The sequence below is a fragment of the Labrus bergylta genome, chromosome 11 (assembly GCF_963930695.1).
Source record: "Labrus bergylta chromosome 11, fLabBer1.1, whole genome shotgun sequence".
NCBI lineage: Eukaryota > Metazoa > Chordata > Actinopteri > Labriformes > Labridae > Labrus > Labrus bergylta.
Genome location: NC_089205.1, coordinates 26,933,526 through 26,955,230, shown reverse-complemented (window position 1 = coordinate 26,955,230; position 21,705 = coordinate 26,933,526). Strand labels below are relative to the sequence as shown.

The 21,705-nt window shown below is 38.5% G+C and overlaps 2 protein-coding genes and 3 non-coding genes across 5 annotated transcripts; 4 read left to right on the top strand and 1 right to left on the bottom strand.

Annotated features, from left to right (window-relative positions):
- Positions 1-1,282: 1,282 nt before the first annotated feature.
- LOC114918105 (U2 spliceosomal RNA) lies at positions 1,283-1,473 on the top strand. Its single transcript, XR_003806739.2, has one exon. It is a non-coding gene; the product is annotated as a U2 spliceosomal RNA (small nuclear RNA).
- Positions 1,474-2,691: 1,218 nt separating this feature from the next.
- Positions 2,692-2,855, top strand: LOC114920808 (U1 spliceosomal RNA). Its single transcript, XR_003809102.2, has one exon. It is a non-coding gene; the product is annotated as a U1 spliceosomal RNA (small nuclear RNA).
- Positions 2,856-3,561: 706 nt separating this feature from the next.
- Positions 3,562-3,752, top strand: LOC114920815 (U2 spliceosomal RNA). Its single transcript, XR_003809109.2, has one exon. It is a non-coding gene; the product is annotated as a U2 spliceosomal RNA (small nuclear RNA).
- Positions 3,753-8,764: 5,012 nt separating this feature from the next.
- Positions 8,765-14,026, top strand: LOC109991264 (V-set and transmembrane domain-containing protein 5). The gene is made up of 5 exons (XM_020643529.3): positions 8,765-8,783; positions 8,966-9,324; positions 10,683-11,009; positions 13,209-13,352; positions 13,721-14,026. The coding sequence occupies exons 2-5, from the start codon at positions 9,249-9,251 to the stop codon at positions 13,750-13,752; spliced, it is 579 nt and encodes a 192-aa protein (XP_020499185.2). The 5' UTR covers positions 8,765-8,783; positions 8,966-9,248; the 3' UTR covers positions 13,753-14,026.
- A 329-nt stretch (positions 14,027-14,355) lies between these two features.
- Positions 14,356-21,614, bottom strand: med17 (mediator complex subunit 17). The gene is made up of 13 exons (XM_020643527.3): positions 21,479-21,614; positions 20,879-21,120; positions 19,312-19,475; positions 19,004-19,223; positions 18,753-18,889; positions 18,327-18,408; positions 18,017-18,169; positions 17,716-17,846; positions 16,959-17,143; positions 16,498-16,635; positions 15,818-15,935; positions 15,567-15,726; positions 14,356-14,849 (listed from the first exon to the last, which is right to left on the bottom strand). Exons 2-13 carry the CDS (start codon positions 21,108-21,110, stop codon positions 14,641-14,643), a joined length of 1,929 nt encoding a protein of 642 aa, XP_020499183.2. The 5' UTR covers positions 21,111-21,120; positions 21,479-21,614; the 3' UTR covers positions 14,356-14,640.
- Between the last annotated feature and the right edge of the window lie 91 nt (positions 21,615-21,705).

Sequence of the window (21,705 nt, the reverse complement as noted above, 5' to 3'; positions counted from 1 at the left end):
TGGGGCCTTGCAGAGGTGAACTCATTCCGGCGCAGGAAAGACTTGAAAGCTCGTCGACTTGGGGTGAGCATCTTCACTTATCTGACTACTCTTAGGGACAACCAGCAGCTTGCAGGGAGTGAATTTTCCTCAGAACACACAACCAGTGATTAAAACCAAAAACTTTGAGCACGCAGCCATGCGACCCCTAGCTAAATAAAAATGGTTAGTTTGCTGGCAAAACAGTTTGGGTGTTTGAACAAAAACAATTGTTTGTGAAGGTGTTTCAGTGTTGAAGGGGGTTACACTGATGTGAGAGTCATGTTCAAGACAACTCGCAGACTTTCTGACAGACCTGTAGTGTTAAGTAACGTCAGCTCGCCATAAAGATGACCTAACCCCATCGACTGTAAATATTAAACTAATTAAAACGTACTAAACCGAGCATGTAGCCAGAGATGTGTAGTTGAAGAAATTATGCTTCTACATTTTTCTAACGATATATCTCACTACATTTGATCTCTCACAGATTTTGTGGGATAATTTAGTGCACATCAACTGTAAAGTCGTTCCAACGACTAATCATCGATGTTAGCTCTCTAAAATAGTTAATTAAATAACACAACTGCATACTTATCAAATAGTGTATGCACGTGTCTTCTTTCACCACATTTATTTGGCCCAAAGTGCCTCTCGGTCCTTGTACAGAAGCTAAAAACACATGATGGTTTAATGTTATTGTGCCATTTTAAGTGCATTTAACTTGCTGTTCTCTATCTTTTTAGTTCGTAAATTATTTTCCCCCACTAAGCCTGCTGGGCTGCACAAGGACTTTGGTACAGCAGGCTTGCAGCGTGCAATTCCCAGTTTCCTCCACTGGAGGGCGATAGAGCTCATGGTTTCTCGACAAGTTTACATATCATGCAATATTTTCTCCGCTCATTTAGAAGTTATGTGACTAATACGTTATTTTAACATTTGCTATTTAGTTTCGAGAGGATTTGTTCAAATAGACCAATTAACTCCGCTTTTAATCGTAAATATTGAAGTACTTTGGCTGTACAACCTGATTGGACTGTAAGAGTCACATGACCCGAAAGCGCTGCGTAACTTCACACGCAACGACCACACTTTTAAAAAATATCACAGCTTTCTGACATTTCCTCACCTCTCACTTTATACTGCATGTAGTAGACTTTATTTCTGTGTCATCGAGTCGTTTTGGTGTTGGTGAATCAGACTGAACCGTCAGTGAGACGGACCTTGCGGGGAATGACTCCCTCGCCTCTGACATATTTGTGTTATCGCTTCTCGGCCTTTTGGCTAAGATCAAGTGTAGTATCTGTTCTTATCAGTTTAATATCTGATACGTCCCCTACCCGGGGACCATATATTAAATTGATTTTTGGATCTGGGAGATGGAATAGGGGCTTGCTCCGTCCACTCCACGCATCGACCTGGTATTGCAGTACCTCCAGGAACGGTGCACCCCCCTCTACCTGTTGAAAATTAAGTTCTGTATCAAATTTACATTACTGAGTTGCAGTCTCATCTATCTGGGTGACGTTGGAGACTAGTGACTTGCAAAATCACTGTCTTAATTAATTAGTAACTCACTGTGTTTGATTGTCTACATAATAAATCAGTCACTGCACTTCTAACTTTAACTGTATATTATTCTTTCATTCAGTAATTGAACAAGAAAAACTGCACTCTTTCACTGCACTATATCTCTAAATTTATTTTTGTTTAATATATCAATCACTGCAAAATAATAGCTGTATATATTCTTTCAGTCACCACAATTGTCTATTTATTTAATATTGTCATTCATTCACTTAACAGCAATTGCTCTGGCAACTTTTGCATATTTCTCTTACATATCACCATAAATACATTTTTGATGTTTTTGTAAAAGCTGCTGTTGAATATTGCTGCTAGCAAAGTTTTGCTGTGTCCTTGTATACTTATCTAATTGGCACGATGTACACCACTGTTTTAAGAATAAGGAAATATGTATATCTTAAAGATATTTCATATCTATGGGAATGAGACTTTTACTGTCACCAAAAGTGAAAACCACAGAAAACATTGTTTCCTTTGCTGTCTGTTTTTAAAATCCCGATAAAGGCTGTATATGTCGTTTCACTATATCATTTCTCTATTCTTTTTTTTCATGTGAAGCTTATTAAAAATTGTGTTGCATTAACTTACAAACTTAAAAAGCATTATAAAACTTAGTTTTCTCAACCAGTATTGATCTCACTCCAGAGCAGTAGGTGGCAGCAGCTGACATGAAGACATCCACATGGGACCCACATGAACAAAGAACCAGGACGTGGCTGTTAACAGAGAGGGGGAAAATACTGTTTATTATTAATGTTTTTTTTTTATTGCACTTTGATTCAGCTTTTGGTCATTTAAACCTGCTGGTGGGCTGCTTGTCATTTGGTTTGGTAAAATATCTCAAACTTTTCAGCTGAGTGTCAGGTTGAGATATGAAGCAATATATGATGGCAATTGCAGCTTTGATTTTTAAAAATTTAAATATCAAATCTTTGTCAGTCTTAGTACAAAGCTGTTACCCCTTTGTTATATATCTCTGTATTTTGCACCCTTACAACCCCTGATTTTGGTCTTTATAGATTTCCCCACCGTCAGTCAGAGTGGTATCTCTGTGAATGACTCCTCCAGCTCGAATGTGTACAACTCATACTTACCTGGCAGGGGAGATACCATGATCAAGAAGGTGGTTCACCCATGACGAGGCCTGACCATTGCACTTCGGTTGGGCTGACCTATGCGAATTCCTCAAATGTGGGAATCTCGACTGCATAATTTGTGGTAGTGGGGGACTGCGTTCGCGCTCTCCCCTGATAAAATGTCCAAAGAAAATTCGTTTAAAACTCCTACGAGGAACAGAACATCCAGATGACAATAATATACTTTAGGTAAAGATACTTAAGTGGTATGAATAAGGTTAAAAACAGAACTTACCTTATTTATCACAGTTACTGAATTTAATACAGTATTACTAGGCTTTGGTAGATTATTTCTTAGTTGTTTCAAGGCTTCTTGGCAATACATCTTAAATTGTTGTAAAGCCTGTTTATGTACCATTTTATATGTTGCCACTTTTCTTTTCTAAGTAAGATGCGTATGTGAGTTGCTCCCATGAGTAACTTGTCAAATCTTCTCTGCCAAGGCCAAACGGCTTATTCTGCTGGAACTATTATGTTTTGAGCTTCTGGTACTGGGCCCTGCTACAATGGTGAGTTGCTGTCTGCTCCAAGCATGCCACGTTTGAAAGAACCATGAAGTGGCTGTGATGTGAGAGAGAGAGAGAGAAGAAGGGGAGATGGGCTCTTTCTGATTATTTTCTCTGGACTAGAGATGTGGATCAATGATTTAGTTTTTTGCTTATTTGAACCTCTAGCTTTGCTGCTTGTCATTTTTAAACGACATGTAGTAGACTTTTGTCTCTGTCTCTTCTAGTTGCTTTAGTGCTTGTGAATCAGACTGAACCGTCAGTGAGACGGACCTTGCGGGGAATGCCTTCCTCGCCTCTGACATATTGGTGTTATCGCTTCTCGGCCTTTTGGCTAAGATCAAGTGTAGTATCTGTTCTTATCAGTTTAATATCTGATACGTCCCCTACCCGGGGACCATATATTAAATTGATTTTTGGAACTGGGAGATGGAATAGGGGCTTGCTCCGTCCACTCCACGCATCGACCTGGTATTGCAGTACCTCCAGGAACGGTGCACCCCCCTCTACCTGTTGAAAGCAACTATCGGACTTCATGAAATCGAACTTTAGAGTCTTTAAACTTTCTTGAAGAGTAACTCATTAAAGCTGTGATGGGTTTTTATTTCAGTCATGTCGTCAGTGAGTTTCCAAAATCTCTGGGATTTAATAGAAAAAAATAATTTATTGTATTCCAATATTATTATTTATTATTGTTATCTTTGTTTATTATTAATAATTTAAAATCTATTTTTAGTATCTATCTATATTTTTGTACATTCTTAATTTTTATTTTTTTATTTCAATTGTACTGTGTTCACTTTTTGTTTACAATCTTTGCTGCTGTAACAATGTAAATTTCCCTGTTGTGGGATGAATAAAGCATTATCTTATATTATAGCCTAAAATATCCATTGTAATATTGTATGGGCCAGCACGTTCCACATATCTTCGTAAATTTCTATTGCTGCAGAAACGTTTTGTCAGAATGACAACTTTTTCCAAGTCCTGTGATGCAACCTCCCCACTTTTTATGAAGTCTAACATATTTAACATTTTTGTTATTAATATTCTTCAAATATTTAGCTTCATTTTTAAATTCAAATACATGATTGCAAATTTTCCAGAAAGCTTTAAAATATTTTATTTGTCATTCTTAACTTTTATTCAACTAGACAAATCAATAACCTATACTTACCAATGTGTCATACATCTCGAGGACAGTACTCAATAACATACCATGGAGCCAAATAATGGAACACACATTTGTTTTTACTTGATGATTTATTGTCTTTTTCCAGATACAAAATGAGACTCAAAAAATATTTGATTTTAGAAAGATTCAAGATAGTGAATTGTCCTGATTTTGTTATATATCCTAAATACTGTATGTCCTGTATAACCCTATTTTATTTTTTCTCAACCTTACTTTCAGTCTCCTTACTGACAGGTTGAGAGCTGGAGCTGAGGCGGGTTTTAAGCCTCTTGACAAACCATTACATCACGCCCATCTGTCAATCAGGTCAGTTAGACGCCTTATTATGATTTACGCTTCTCCTTCATAAAATCAAAACAGATGAGTTATCATGAAGTAAATCCGGACAGTGTGTTGATAGAGACATGAGCCAATCATTATTGTTCGATTGTCTTTATTGGTTTATCAAACAACCAAGAGACACACAAATTGACATCTTACAATATCCAAAACATTCAATCATTAGAGTGTTTTCTTTAAAGCAGAGATCATTGTACTTCTTAAACAGAACAAAATAAAACAAATGAAATCTCTTCATTCACACTAACTTCAGGGTCCCTTGTATTTTGCAAGTCACATCCCTGAGTATCGCTTTACCCATATTTACATTTACAGTAGGCGATACTATGTCTTGTTTTAGTGTCAAATTTGGCAAACATTGAGAATTATTTAGACTACACTCATGATCACAAGGACATTTGAAGATTAATAATCACTGACAGGTCCACGTCAAGTTTAGTCAGAAAACTGTTTATTTTTATGGCAGCACAAAAAAATCACACTTGTTGTCCTTGTGGGTCAACTGACCCCCTTAGGTTCACTGGTTATTGAGGATAAGATATTTGGCATTATTCTGTGTAGCACCTTTTTTTTCCATAGGCGTATCAGTCAGTGATAGGCCAAGTCAACGGGCCCTCCACAGAAGTTATTTAATGATATCATACCATAATGTCATATCATAATGAATCATATCATAGCTCCAATTAGCTTTTATGATCAGAGTTCATGTTGGGGTCAAATTGGCTTCCTTCTTTTTCTGGCATCATGACCTCATACAGGTTCTGGCTTGGCTTTACACAGTCGGGCATTACTGGCCGTATACAGTTCTGTTCAGTAACATTTAGGTGTACATAGCAAAAAAAGGCTCAGACTCATCAAATTTTAAGAAGTCATATTTTGATACAGTCAACCATTCATAAAATGTATTTTTGTTGTGTTAATAATATGATATTTGCCCAAGATTTTTGCATTCCATTAGATTGAAAAAATTCAGAAAAGCCTAAATATATATATATATATATATATATATATATATTTAAAAATAAAAAAAAGCTCAGATCACCCCTGACTGTACGTGATGACATCATAGTCCTTTGATGCACCAGAAGGCTTCTCTCAACTGATCTTCCACTTTGGCCCAGTTTAGAAAAACTTCTTGATCATTGTTTCACTTGAAATACTTTCTTCTGCTATTAACTCTCACTATTTGACAAGATGCCATTTTTCCCATCAGCACAAGTGCTTTCACAATCATCTGTTGGTAGCTTCATCAGGTCTGGTCTGGGACTTAGTCGACTTAGTAGACCCCTCCTAGCGAGAATGCCACCTTTCAAATTTGTCAGTAATCGAGTACCACTTCCAGCAAGGATAGATTTGACTCCTGTAACAAACGTTGGTGTCAGGTTGCTGCAGCTGAAAGATCTTCGCCGTAGAAGCTTGGTTTGTGATAATGGACTAGATGAAAATTCAGACAACTCCTCTGTAAGCAGACGCAACGGCATGGAGGCACCAACCCCAGCAGGGACAGACTTAACACCTGTGAAGTGTGAGGGTCTCAGGCTGCTGCATCAGGAATCTTTCCGTCATAGAGGCTTGGACTGTGTCATTGAAGAGAGGGAAAATCAAGAGCAGGAAAGCACCTTTAGATGCTCTGGTATTCTGAGTAGGAAGTCACAAAGGGAGCGGCATGGACTACATCGTCCAGCTACGAGCTTGTCGTCTTCAGATTAGCGCCCTTTTATTGCTCAGAATGAGCCAGCAAATGAAAAATAAAATACAAATTCCAGACATTTTTTTGTAGTCAAGTTTTATTGCGCGACCAAAGCAGGAGCTCTAACACTCCTCTTCATACTCAGAGAGTTTTTTTCTATTACCTGAACATGAATAACCGCTTTGTTTTCCATGTGATGAGAAACAATGGCAAACATATTTACAGGTGGTCAAAGCAACATTTTTGCATTATTTTGTCCTCAACTGTCCTGCACATTATTTCAACCTTGCTTACACTTTTATCAATGTGGCCCAATCAAGATGTGCAGGTTGTTTTGCCCTGAGAAGATCTCCAAGCTCTCACAGACATGGCTTCTCCAAGGATCCCAAGAAGAACAGGGTTCAACTGCATGCAACAAGGAGATGCAGAAGAACAATGTAGAAAAACATCAGTTGTATCCAGAGCAATGCAGAACTCAAGCCTTTTATGTGAGGGACAAACATCAACTTGGAGCAGTGAAACAAGTTTTTGAATTATATTTTATTTCAGGGTTAACTCCGGGTGCTCCGGTTCTTCTTGGATATTTTGCTAATTGGGGTAAATTAACTGCAAATGGTAGCAAAACCAGATAAATGCTCTCACTGTTTACAACTCTTTCACTGTCTTTAACTCTGTTTTGACAACTTAAACTGTCATTTCATAACTGAGCCCAAGCAACTGAGAAAAAAAAAACTGCATGGTTTTCTTTCTCACTTTACAACCACTTCAAGTTTCTTTTGAATGTTTGTGGGCAACTCACAGTCCTGCTATACTGCCACCTAATGCTCTGTAGTGTGAACTACACTGGCTGCTTTGCAATTTAAAATGTTAGCATGCTGTTCAGTTCAGAGTTCTCACCTCTGATTACCCCTGAGTGTATTAGTATCTGTGTTTATTTCCTTCTGTGTGAGTTCATTTCGCACATCTTCAAGGCTTATTGGTGTAATTTATCCTCGTTGCTCCTTTTGTTTTACTCCCTTTAGTGGATTTGGGGTGGACTTTAGTACCTGGACTATGTAAGAGTAAGATTTCTATTTTCCCCTTTTTCTAAAATGTAATTATTTTTGGTTCTATATGTGGGTCCTTTTGATTTTGTACACCTTGTGTTTATATCTCAATGTAGCATATTTTTATGTTTGTACTTTGACTTGTAAATAAAAACTTTGCAGATAGGAATTTTTCTGGACCACTGACAGAAAATTACCAGTTAATTTTAATGCAAGTTAGACAGTGTGCAGGAGTTTGCTTGCAATTTTTTAAGGACTTTACATTGTGACTTTAAACATGCATCTTAATTTTGTGTCATGAAAGAATTGTGAGTACAGAAAAATAAAAATATATATTCAATTATTCCAACCATATACTGCAACATTTTGGAAATAAATTATAATGAATAAATTGTAAAGAAAATAAAGACTTTTAGTTAGGTTGTAATAAACTTTAGTTATAAGTAGACCAGGGGTTTCCAAGCATTGCCATCCCCAAGGAAGGACCCCCACATAGTTTCAGCCTCTGAAGGGGACCCCACTTTTTCAAAATGTCTTTAATAAATACTCATACAACTTCAATATTTATTTCCTTTTTTTATATATCTTTATAATATCTCTTGATTCCTTCATTTCATTGAATGTCTTTTTTGTAAACAGTATTTTATAATTTAGGTCTTAACAATAATCATTCAATTGAAAAATTGTAATAGAAAAAGAACAAAGAGGTTTTGATAATCAGTGAATAATTAAATCTAAAAAGAGATATTAAAATGTAAATTACTAAGTGTGTGTGTGGGGGGAGGGGGGTCACTTTAAAAAACATTTGACCACATGAATATGTGACGAGCGAAACGTATTTGTAACACATCTGACAGTGTAACCAATAAGTTCGGAGCTTTTATGTGATGACTATTACATATCCTTTTTGGGTCTTGTGAGAACTAAATTGTGCAATTTCATATAAAATTATGTGAAACATTTCCAGCTTGTCAGGAATCCCTTTGAATCATTTTACATTTTAAAATGTCTTAATTTAATTACATAGCCAATTAAATTATGATTGTTAAAAGTCCAGTCATAACCAAAGCATCTTACTCATGCATACCTTCTAAATTTAAATGTTTATTTACTTAGGCAGTGTCCACTGTGCCTTTGTGCTTCTTGTTGAATGCGTAAGAACACACACTTCCTGTTTGACATGTTTGACCAGGTGTGTCACATCATGAATACCAGGTGATTCAACCAATCCTGCTTTCATTTTACGACAGTTCTACGAATAGGGAGGTGAGTTTGAAGGACAGGAAGTGGGGGAGTGTCGAGAAGGACATATGGGGGTTTGTTCTATAGTCTTCTTCTCCAAAGTGTGTGTGTGTGTGTGTATGTGTGTCTGGGTGGGTGTGTGTGTGGGATCCCAGAGCGCTGAGTACATGTTTGTTCAGTAATCTCTGGCTCAACCTGTCTGATAGGTGTAGGCTGGCTGGCACTGACTTGCACAAGTATGAAGAGAAATCCAACACAGTCCTGAGAGAGAGGAGGGAAACGGCAGCAGTCTGACTTCTGATGAAACAAGGAGAACGACCTGCGCGCACACAAACACCTGCTAAAAGGACAGAGGAAGAGAAAACCCCCCTGGGAATGAGGAACTGCTGTTTTTAAGGGAGAACGACAGAGAGGAGAATATACTGCAGAATGTGAAATAACCCGGAGGAGATTCTTCTCTTCGGGTCATCAAATGGGTCTGGGATTCCAATGTGGCATTTAAGGCTCTGGGATGTACAAGATGTTGCTGTGTTTCTCAGCATCACATTGTATATATGTCACCTAGGTAAGCATTTCAACACATGTTTATCTTTTGGTCTTTTCTGAAATGCTTACATGCTGACCTTCTTTTTACAGTATTCCTAAAACTCAATCTTAAATGTGTTATATTTTACTAAATGCCCTTTCTAAAGGAACTTTAGTGCCTGATAGAAGAAGTTCAAGCTGGAGATGAACGCACTATAATTCTGTCTTAACAAGCATACCAAGGCAAAGCAGATCAACACAACACAGTATTTACACGACTCTTAACATGTAAACATGTAAATATCAAACACAAAAGAAGAGGGAAAAATCAGTCCTATGAAAATATGTCATGTACAGAAAGTGAAGTCTCAAAACTAATGAAACTAACAAACATTTTAGAGCTGTGATTGTCTTATAATTGACAATGTATTTTATTGTTACTTTCACAAAGAACGACATTCAGCATGTGAATATCTGTATTATAACTATAAGACTTAATTGCCTCATCATACGTTAACTGACATGTGTGTGTTAAAAGACAGAGACGTCTTCCCACACGCCATTGTTTCTTAGTAAGCATAGGTATTCTCAGGTGGAGTTCTTTACCTGTGCCTCATTAAGTAAACACACCTCCAGCAAAACCAGATCTCACACTGAAACTCCTTTGAAAATATGTGTGGAGGGGTGGCCAAGACAGACACGAGGCCAGCACTGCTAGCTGCTCTCAAGTTGGTTCTTTCTCGGCTTGTTGGACCAGTTTCAGTCCTCCACTTCTGCACATTAAAGCACAGTTCATGTTGCGCTCAGAGAGTAATGCAAATGAGTGTCGGCGTTTACAACAGGGACCAACTGTGTCATGCAACATCTGTGTGGTGAAATTATCTTTATCACTCATTGAAAGGTTTGCACTGTCATAACTGCCCCACTGAGGTTAAACAGTAGCTAAAAGTCTCAAAGGTAAAGGGGTTTATTATACTGTGCAAACTCGCTCTCTCTCTCTCTCTCTTTTAATCTTTATTTAAGATTTAATCTTTCATAATCTCTCAATCTTTCTACATTTAATCTTTCATATTTAAGACTAGTAATGCTTAGTTAAATCCTGGTTGTATATATTCACATTCTTAGTTTTGATATTTTTAGTGCTTATTTACTTTGTATTTAATATTATATTATGTTTAAATTTGCTAACATTGTGTTTTTTAATCATATTGTGTGTTTGGAAACCTGCTGCTGTACCACAATTTCTCAGTTTGGGATCAATAAAGTAATTCTATTCTATTCTATCTACAGTATATCAGATATATCTATCTGTTCATCTAGTTTTCTTATCTTCTTAAATTAATTTCATTTTGATCTATAAACTATATCTTTATGTCTTCACCTCTTTTGCATTGGAAGCTGGAGCCATCTCCATCCACTCTCCCCAGAGGAGCCTCACGCGGTCAGTGCAGGACGATGTGTTCTTCTCAGTGGATGTTACCTGCAACGGGATCCCCACCATACAATGGACCTTTATGTCAGGAGCGGTGAGCCGCACCATAGGGACTTGGGAGCCCGGGGTGTACACCAACATAACGGAGGATTACAGCAGCAGAGTGCAGCCTTACTACAACGGCTCTATGGGTCTGTCAGACCTGCGGCTGCAGGATGCTGGGTACTACGTGGTCACTGTCACAGACACGGCAGGGAGCAGCAAGGACGCTGGCTTTGTCCTGAAAGTAAACGGTTAGTGGAGCATGGCTGTTTCTGCATTTATTTTCTTTATGTATATGAAATGTTGAAAAGGCATAAAAAAGGAACATATGTACTCACATACACATTCGATTCACTCAGGTGAGAGGCTCGGGATTCACATAAGACAAACAAACATGAACAAGAAGAGAAATCTAATGAAAACAAAATACAGGATAACAGATATCTTTGATGCATATATCTCAACAACCCGTCTTGTAAGAATATTGGAAATATTAAAAACAATTCATGACATAAAGGGTTCATAAACATTGTTTTAACATTTCAAATAATCCAATGAGACATATTCAAGTATGAATCTATGTCAATGTGTTTTAGATGGATACATATTTTTGTATTGTATTATATTTGAGTTTCCCTTTATATTTGTCAGTGATAAAGGTATTAGATACACCAAGTAGAAAATAAGAATGGGTCACCACTTACTATAATAGACATAATCTTATTCATTTTCTGCACTGTAATGTGGCAGAACTACTGAACCTTTCTGTAAGACAACAGGCAGTGGGGGAGATTGCCTGTTTCCTTTCTGAACTTGGGACACTGGAGATAAGTTGACGCTACTTTTATGGCTTTGGGAGGGGGATATGTGGACACTGTGCATTATCAGGAGTGGAAATGCTTTCACTTTGTGACAGACACATTCCAAGAATCACTGTGCATGTCATTTGTACAGAGTATACTCCACTCTGAAAACCTTATTGGGACACATGAATTTTGATTTTATAGTAATGCTTAAACAACAATAAGCAGAGTTTGCTTCAAATTCTTATAATGACTGTAAAACAAATACAATCAGCAGCAATCTAGACAAAATGAACACAAAAAGAACAACTTACTTGTCAATAACTCAACAAAACAGATCAGGTGAGCTGCATAATTTAAATTCAGACGTTCTTGTTCCATCATAAATTAACAGCAACTGTCATAAGCTCCATTTAGAAAGCCTTAACATGAAGGGTGTCTTGCTCAACAGCATTGATTATTACAATACAATATTTTATCGTCAGCAGGGGGAAGTTTGTTCTCACAGCTTTGCACTGTTGGTACACATCAAGAAAACATATAACACAGGTAGAAAACACAAAGCAAAGAAGGGGCCATTCAGCGTGGAAGCTTGTTAAGGGTTTCAGTCGCTGAGGGGACAAAGCTCTTTATGAGGCGTGCTCTCCTCCAGGTCAGGGTTCTGTATCTCCGACCCGATGGCAGAAAGGAAAAGAGTGGATTGAGTCTGTGAGTCAGGGCTCTGTAGTCGAGTTGTGAGAGGTTTTGGGTAGGTCGGCCTATGATTTTTGAAGCAATATTTTTGATACGGGTGAGTTTATTTTTGTGCCTAACAGTGAGCATGTTGTGGAAACAGGGTGAGCAGTAGAGGAGGATGGGTTGGATGATGCTTTTATACAGAAGTAACAGGAGGTGAGGTGAGACAGACATGGCTCTGACTGTTCAGAGGCTCTATTAGATATTAGTTTGCCCTGTCCATGTTTCCTAAGCTTTTCTGGCAGCAGCAGCAGGCTGGTGTGAAGAGGGCCCCCGCACTTCTACAATAAATCTGGGCCCTCAAACTGACTCGCTCTGGTGGAGCAGGTCAGACTGTGTGTCTACAGGGCAGCTTCCAGGTGTGAATTAATGTGTCATCGTGTGAGTGTGGTCAGACTGACCTGTTAAGACCTTTTTGTTTTCATAGTGAATCTTTGTCAAATAAAAGTTAAAAAGAAAAAGGGACATGCAAACATCCAGAGTCTTATTCTAGTATCAGAATTGTTAAAATGTGGCCCTACATTTTTTTTTTTTATCTTGATCAGCGCATTTCAGGTGTCGAAGCAGGAAACTCTGGCTTCATCATAGATATTCATCAGTAAACAACACAAGTCTATCTGTGATTTACGTTAGACCTGATACAGGATTGTGGTGTTAAAAGTATATTACACACATGCAATTTTCTTTGGGGGCTTAAGCACAAGATAACACATAGAATTAACCATTTTTAGAAAACCATTTTTAGAAAAGAGAAACTGTTTAACAGCTACTGTGCTACAGCTACCTCTTTTCTGCATTCCTAACATGTTTGTTTCTTTGTTTGCATTTCTGGAAAGTAGTCTTTGCACAAGGCTTTCTCAGACTTTTGACATACTGTATATATGACTTGGTTTATGTGTTTCTTTCCTCCAGAGGTTATTTACGAGGATCTCCAGTACCTGTCTGTCTCTGCCTTGGCGCTGGCTTGTTTAGCTGGGCTTCTCATGCTGACTATGTGGCTTCTAGACAAGGCCTACAGGAAGATAAAAGCATGGAGACGAAGGAAACAGATGCCAGGTAAAGCAGCAGGGGGAAACTAACCATTCTTTAAAGATGCCCTATTAGGAAAAAAGCCACAGCAGCTTGTTGAACCTGGTAAACAAAATATAGGGGATGGGAATCATGGGTTTCATATTCTTATAAAAAAGAAAACCACAGACAGGTTTCTGCACACCACCGTCATATAAACTCCAGTTCATAGTTTACTCAGTTTTGTGTTTCTCTCTCCTGCATCATTGTGTGGTCTGAATGAATACGGCTTTTTGGGCATGAATGTGGGTTGAACTTATCCATTCTGTCTAAGTATGGGTGTGTGAGTACAAAGGTCTGCTCAGTTCAAGTGTGCAAGTGTTGTATTGACAAAGTTTAATTGTCTCTTTCTGCAGAAACTAATGCAACAGAGCTGCAGCCTCTTTGACAGACGTCTAGCTGTGTACCCGACATCAAAAGACTCCCGAGACTGTTCAAACATGTCAGTGCTGCAACACAAGGACTACTTTACAAAAACCATGTGCTTAGTACAACTTTTCTTTTGTGCAGCACATAAAAGCCAGAAAGACGGCTCATTAATTATGAAAACTGTTTACGTTTTGTATAGCACATGCTTGTATACTGCTGATGATGATGAACCTGGATAAATGTAAATATGTTATTCAAAAATCTGAAAAAATACAAGCTGTATTTATTGTCAATGATAATGCAATGTGTGATTCTTTTACGGCTTATCGGCTCACAACAATCTTCCAAATTTGAAAACAGTTGAGAAAAATGTAGAAATTATAGAGCGGGTATTTTGTCAGAAAACATTCAGTCATTTTTTAAAACTAAAAAACTGACTTGCTAATTCAAGTGATATCTAGAATACTTTAAACAGCTGGATGAGAGTGGGAAAAATATGTTTCTAAATGTTATTGCTCTGCCGACTGCAGAAACACATTATTCACCGTGAGAAAAAACTGATGAATTGACGAGAAGTCCAAGGGGGGAAAAAAAAGTATTCTTAATGAAATGACAATTAGCATAAATGAAAACAGACAGACTGCTTTTTATTTTGTATCAAATTGTTTGTTTGGTTTACATCCATATTCAAACAGCGGCAAATACTACTGTGAGTAGAAAGTTCAGAAAGTCCATGAGTTTGATGAAGTTAGAGTAAGAAGTGATAAATAGTCAAGTGATTGCAAAACATATTTGTGCTGCTATCGTATCGTTAAGAAAAAAGAAAATCTCTGTTTGGAGGTCCAGTTCTCTGCCTTCATACTAAACACACCATGGCTTTGTGTCTGCGCGGGAGAGACGCCTGTGTCTAAGGACATGGGGTCAGTGCAGCCATGAGGAGCTCCATCTTATACACAAAGTTTCGTCCCTCCATCTTGCTCCAGTGGACCTCTTTGGACGGCCCTCTGAGGTGGCTCCACTTTGCCTCCTGGATGACGTCGCTCTTGGGCAGCTCTTTGGTCTGGCTGCGGGGGAACTGGACCAAAACTTTGCACCCACTCTCTGGACCGTTACGCACTGAGTAGAACAAACAGACACAGAGCTGCTGCTGTTACCCGTTCAGAACTTCATTCTTGGTCATTGTAGGCTTTAATGTTTTTCAATATTATTCATAAAAATGCTGTTTGAGAACTTTGCAGTGTTACAGTGGATCACAATAACATCTGAAGTTCATTCCAGGATTTATTGGTGATCTGCATTCTTATCCTTCGGCTTGTATCAACCTGTCTCAATGATGTTGAGATGTTGAGTGATTACCTGCTTATCTCAAATTTCAACAACCACCACAGACTGGGTGTGGCCTTGTTGCATGCACCTATACACATGCTTCCACAAAGAAATACAAATATAGTGAGAGCAATACAGGAGCTGCTGGGAAAAAACTCAAATTTTTAACCTCAATTTCCCTCTAGTCTGTGGACAACTGATGATTGAAGCCAACTTCCTGTCTGTTTTCTAGACAACAGAGATGTAATGTATCGACAAGCTTCTGTCTCCACTCTAAAAACCTTAGACTTATCTTTATATTCAGACTGACTGTAGCGAGTCAGCGCACACCTGAGAGTCTTGTGTTTGACTCTGGGACAGAGTAGAAGCTCCTGCTTGGATCTTTCTTCCCTCATACTTTTTAATTAACACGACTGTAGCAGCAAATAAAAAACAATAATACATTTATAAAGAAATAAAATAGCTTAATGGGGAGTTTCACCTGAGAATCAACCTCCCATGTCTTACCTGAGATTGCGTACTCTCCATTGGGAGAGGCTACAGTGACAGCGGAGGCATTTCCAATGCTCTCCACTGGGCCCAGGCCCACATGGTTGCTAAAACTGAGGACGTGCCAGCCCATCACTTTGGCAAGCTGCTGAACTGCGTGGACCTGATGCTGAGACATCTGAGAAAAACAAGCAGGCACAAATACACATGACTTTAAAAACAGACACATGACAGGATGAGCTCATTACAGAAAAGGGAAACTGTGATACCTGTGAGAGGAGGAAGTCCTGCAGCTCCTGTTCCTGATGTGACAGAGTGACGACACGGCCATCTCTGTGCACAACTCTGATCTGCTCCACACCGATGTTCAGCTGCAGCTGGATGGACCTGAACACAAGCAGCATGTTAGGCCTCATCTAGGGTGGGCTTAACTTACAGGATCAATCAAGTTCAATGAGCCAACCGTGAGATAGTAATGGACTACAACATGAGGGAGTAAAAATCGCATGGCTTTAAGTGGAAATCAAACTGGAAAATAATATGCTAAAAATGTAACATTGCTGAGTGACTAGCTTTATATATCTGAATTAGGTATTCAATTTCATTTTTAGATATTTAAGTAAAATGTTCTTGCCCCATTGGCAGTTATTTTTACTTATTACAAGCCGTTCAGGCCTTAACCCCCCCACCCCTTTTTTATATCATGAAATAAGATGTTTATCTGGACTTGTCAGGTGGAATTAGGAAGTGTAAAGAAATATTTGACTAACACACTTCCTAAGATTTGAGTTTTGGCAGAGTGCGGTCACATTTCATTGCTTTCAATCAACATAATATAAGAGGTTATAAAGGGCTTGATGATTTCCACAGAAGTGTATAAACACATTAGCAGCTTCTCCCTCTCTTTCTCCTTCAGTTCTTCCTTTATCCTTCCCACTGCTTCACTTACTTGCAGATCTGCTCGTAGCCCTGAGAGGTGATGAGCACCTTGACGCTGGACTCGTACACGTCGTTGATATTTGACCAGTGAGCCTGGATCTGAGGGTCCTCAATGCGGCTGGCGAGGCTGTCGATGGTCCGTGCTGTCCTGGTGACCACAAATAGAACTTTTACAGTAATTCATGGGCAACACATCCCTTTTTATAATCACTTTTTGAATGAACCGTGGACGTAAAAGCCACCTTAAGGTCAAATGTGGAATTGCGATGATGAGAAGCAAGCGTGGGAGAGTCATTGCGGTTGCAGCAATGTTTGCTTAGTGCGGCTGAGTAAGTATTACTCATTTTTAAGACTTCCAACTATTTCCACTGGAAACTATTACACAATAAACCTGCATTTATACAGTAAAATATTATTTTAATGACCGTATTATTCCTCAACAAAACCATTGGAAGGACAAATAAAAGTTACCTGCTACGAAGGAAGATGTGTTTGGCCTGTTTGATGATCTTCTCCAGCAGCCCCTCATTGTGCTGCAAGCTGGAGATTTCAGATTTGTCATAGGCCTGCGGCCCTGCCAGGCGCATCCGTTTGTGCCCAAAGGGGGCGCTCGCTGGATGTGGCATCACCACAGAGCTCAGCTGCTGCTTGTGGAACTGAAACAGAAACAAAGGAGTTCATGAAAGGTCATTCAAAACAAAAAACATCAAGTTAAAGACTTGTACTTGTGGTCGTTCTTGTTATAAATGATTTGTTTCAGACAGTAGCAGTAAAACTGTATTCCAATAGACTAATGGTTATATTTTTAATACAATAACATGGTAAATATGAAGATAGTGCATACAATCTTCTGATTATTTTTTCTCTCTTATCCTTTTGAAGATGAGTCCAGTGAAAAACAAAAACACATTTCTAGACTGTGTAGTTCGACTGATACATGATTTTTAAGGCCGATGCCACTATTGATAGTTACATGTTTTAAAAATATGATAATGATACATCAGCTGATGTTAATATTCTTGTTACTTCATACAACAAAAGGAGAGCAACAAATTAACTTTGAGCAACACATGCAGTAAAATGTAAGTCCTCATGACAGACAGGCCAGTTGGGACGTCTTCTGCATGTTTTTTCTTTCTGTGTAAATGTCAGCTGGCAAATTACAAATATCTGCAATCTGCTTAAATCTGTAGACAGCCAGACTTTACTTCAATGAAGCGTCATTCACCTCTCTCATCATTTGGTGCAGATTGTGTTCCAGCACATAAAGGTGGTCGTCTGGTTTGGGTTTCTCAGGAGACACCTTGTGGTTCTTCTTCTCTCCTGTAGAGTGGCACAGAGAGATGGAGAGCTGCAGACCTAGAAGAATGATCACAGGGACAAACATGAAGTGAGATTGTTTTTATGACTCCATAAAACAATTATAGCCAACTACAGGGTCAAAGAGATAATATAGAATAAAGGAAGGCAGGAATGTTAGATTTACATGCTGAAGTTTTCCTTAAGTGTTGTTGATATGAGAGTCTAACCTGGGAAAGGCTGTGAGATGATCTGATTCTTCACAACAATGTGAGGGATCTGGGATTTGATCTGCACTGCTTCCCTTGACAGCTGCGCGAAGATCTCCTTACAGAGCAAAACGTTTTGAGCTGCTTCAAGCTTCACATGCCACGCCTGGGTTCCTGCAGGGAGAAAGAAGAAAAGAAGAAATAAGAGATGAATTTGAAGAAAGAAATATCTGAAAAAGGCAAGAGAGCTGAAATAGGATTCTTATTTGGGATGTGGTGAATAATCAGACAGAGTTCATGGATTGTCATATCTCTTCAGTTTTGAACCTACCAGCTTTGGTTTTTGGAGGTCTCCTGAACAAGTTGACAGTTCCCAGATCACCGATGTCTGGAGCTTGTTTCTGGATAGATACCTAAAGACATAAACAGCTGGATGTTTATGACATCTACAAAAAAAAGTGCGTGTTTGGTTGCGGATGAGAGAAACACAGAAATTGTTAAGAAAAATTAAAAAATCTTTATCTGCACTACACAGGTAAACAGAGTGCACAAAAGGAGTTCTACAAAGCAGCCCCTGAATATGTACTGGTGACTCATGCAGCGTTTTCCTGCCTTTTTACCCATTTTCTTGATGTACAGTAACAAGTCATGAGTATGCTATTAAATCAATACAACACAATCCCGTCAACAATGTGAATTTTAAAGGCTGGTTCCATTCTTGAGAGAAGTGATCAAACATGTTTTCCTTTCCTCTCACCTTGATATAAGCAGATCCCTCCAAATCACTGGGGATCTGGACATCAAGGGGGCAGTAGTCCTCTGGGATCTTTTTGTCCAGATCAATGTCTGTGTTTTTGATCACCTCAAATGTGCCATGGTGAGGAAAAAGGGAACCTGGATGTGTAAGTTGTGAAAAGTGTCAGTTTGAGATTTAACACAATAGGACAACTTTGCCTACTCTAAAGCACTTTACAGATTTTACAGGCTACAAATAAAATACCCCATTACCTGCACTCCTGTAGCTGAGGTCTCCTAGGATCTTGTCACCCACTTTGCGTAGTTTCCACTGCGAGCGCAGTCGCAGCAGCTCTGAGTTGAAGTCCCTCTGCCTCCTGTTCTCCTGGTTCTCTGCTACCGACTTGCTGAGCTTCTCTGCTCCCTTTAGGAGAAGCTGCGCTGCTGTGCCCAAAGATTTCTTTTTACTGATCAACTGGAACACCTGGGGGGTCTGAAAGGTGCAAGAAATAGCTGTTACAAATGGGCTGAAGTGAATATGTGCTCTGTGGTGCCCCTCCTGTAAATGGTAAAGTACTTACCTTGTTAGCTGCTGGGTCCTGTGACACTGGGTCTAAGGCCATGTACTTCTTCTCTTTCACCACACTGAGCACGTCATAGAGTACACACATCTCTGTCAGGGCACTGCGAAGATTGTTACGCACCGAGTCCCAGGGCCACAGAGATGGCTGAAACTTCACTGTACCTGCGTTATGGACAGAGAAAGAAATCATTCATATAATTGTTAAATTACTGTCTGATCTTTTTTTTTGGAGTTAATTTTGTTCTGAATATACCCACCTGTCATCGTCTAATATGTCTTTGAGTTGGTTATTATTTATCAGAATCAGATTTATTGGCCAGGTATGCTTACACACACAAGGAATTTAACTTTGGTGAACTGTGCTCTCTTATGTACAGGTACAACATTAAATATCAACAATAAACAGAATAAGAAAAGACTAATATTTACATGACTAAACATGAAACAGTGCAGTGGTGAATAGTGCAAAAAGATGCTGAAGTAACATGATGAGTAACATGATAATAAGAAAAATGCAGTTACGTGACAGATGAGTCAATTAAGATGTCAATTACAGTATTTACATAAATAAGTGCATAGATTGATAATTTAAATTAAATAATATAATATACATATATGTATATTCACAGTGACGGATTGGATTAGAGTCATTATCAGAGTAGGTTTCTGTTTGATCTTGTGATGCGAGTCCTGAACTTTCTGTTTGTTTCTCAAAATAACATTATCACTTAATTGAAGCCACACAGATTAAAATATCAGGAAATAAACAATCCGTGAAAAGTAGAAGAACTTGTTTTTGTAATTATGTAATGAACTCATAAGTGCAGGACTTCTAAAGTTAAACTTATGTAGAAATAAAATGACTAAATTTCTGTTCATCAAACTAATTTCCTAGTTTCTGATCATTCATTTGATTGAATCCCAATACATTATTATATAACATTTCATTATATTACACTATTTTGTTCATATTAAAGATCAAGATAAACTTTATTGAACCCCCATGGGGGAAATTTTTGCATTACAGCAGCTCAAGAAAACAGGAGACGGGAATATAATTATTAAAAAAAATAAAATAAAAAAAGAAGTTAAAAATCAAACATATTTAGATCAGTTAAATAAAAAAATACAATGGAAAATTAAACAGTAACTACACTGGAATATTACACTACATTATATTATATAACTGCACTCTGCATTACTGTGGTACAACACTTCCTCTCTTCTCTGCTGTTTACATCACGTGCTGCTATTTATCACACCAAGTCACTTTAATCATCACTTGTCACTTCATCTTGTCTCAACTCCCTGCATAGTTAACTTCATCATTCATTTTGTACTTGTATATACCCTCTGTTTTTATTTTTATTTATCTTATCTATTCTGTTTAATGAGTATTTTGAGCTTTCTTGTCTGTGCTGCTGTAACGCCTGAATTTCCCCTCTGGGGATCAATAAAGTTTTATCCTATATCCTATATTAGTTCCTGACCCTTCGGAAACATAAAATAAATGATTTAAATGTGAGATTACTGCAGAAATGTGTTGATTTGTCTATAGACGTTACCTTCTTCTTCCTCTGGCTCTTTGCTCCACTCACGGTCCTTGGGTTCGCTCTCTGCTCCATCCTCCTCAGATTCTGATCCCTGGCTGAAGTCGATCCTTTGGGCCAACTTCGCCAGGTTCTGGGACATGGACAGAGGGGGGACATAGGTCTCTGTCCCATCCAAGGCCACTTCCTGTACCTGCTTCTCACAGGAGGACTCAATGCTCACGCTCACAGGTGGCCCACCTGACATGATGGTGATGCTGAAGTAAAGAAAGGAAGAAAGCAAAGACATGAAATCATCCAACTATCTCATGTGATAAAAAGAGCAGCAGAGGGATTCTCTCAGAGGGATTTGACATCACAATAAGGCAAGTTCAGTAACTGTAGAACATGTTTCTTTATACAGGTACACTGAATGTACAATGAGAGAGTGTAAAAAGCTCAAATAGCAGCAGAACAAAGTGGATTTCATTGTGTATTGTTGCAAGTAGCTTGTGATGCTAGCCTGAGGAATAGCTTACATCAACCTCTGCGCTGAACTAAAATGACAAATTAACAGCGTAGAACTCGGATAATAACCCAAATGACAAAAGCATCTTAAATGTGTGTAAATCTTACCTGTGGTATCACAAATTACACCTGTGTGCGCGAGTTTTCACTGTAGATGTGCTCCACTTTCTGCTAGCGCCGTGTATGGTTCATTCTACGCTTTTATTCAGGCTGAACTGCGCTCTGCTGCCCCCTAGCGGCAAGCGGGTGAACTCGGCGGCGGGTAAAGTTTATATTAATAATACAACTAATTTAATATTGATTTGATTTGTGAATAAATTGACTTTGTTTTTCTT

Bases quoted from the DNA above. Each gene is read 5' to 3' on its own strand.
- med17 (XM_020643527.3), bottom strand. From the start codon at position 21,110: ATGTCAGGTGGGCCACCTGTGAGCGTGAGCATTGAGTCCTCCTGTGAG. The intron at 15,936-16,497 runs GTAAGTGAAGCA...GCTTGTGTTCAG, and splicing joins GGCTACGAGCAGATCTGCAA to GTCCATCCAGCTGCAGCTGA. The intron at 15,727-15,817 runs GTATCACAGTTT...TGTTTTTCTCAG, and splicing joins AGGACTTCCTCCTCTCACAG to ATGTCTCAGCATCAGGTCCA.
- LOC109991264 (XM_020643529.3), top strand. From the start codon at position 9,249: ATGTGGCATTTAAGGCTCTGGGATGTACAAGATGTTGCTGTGTTTCTC. The intron at 9,325-10,682 runs GTAAGCATTTCA...TTGCATTGGAAG, and splicing joins ATTGTATATATGTCACCTAG to CTGGAGCCATCTCCATCCAC. The intron at 11,010-13,208 runs GTTAGTGGAGCA...TCTTTCCTCCAG, and splicing joins CTTTGTCCTGAAAGTAAACG to AGGTTATTTACGAGGATCTC.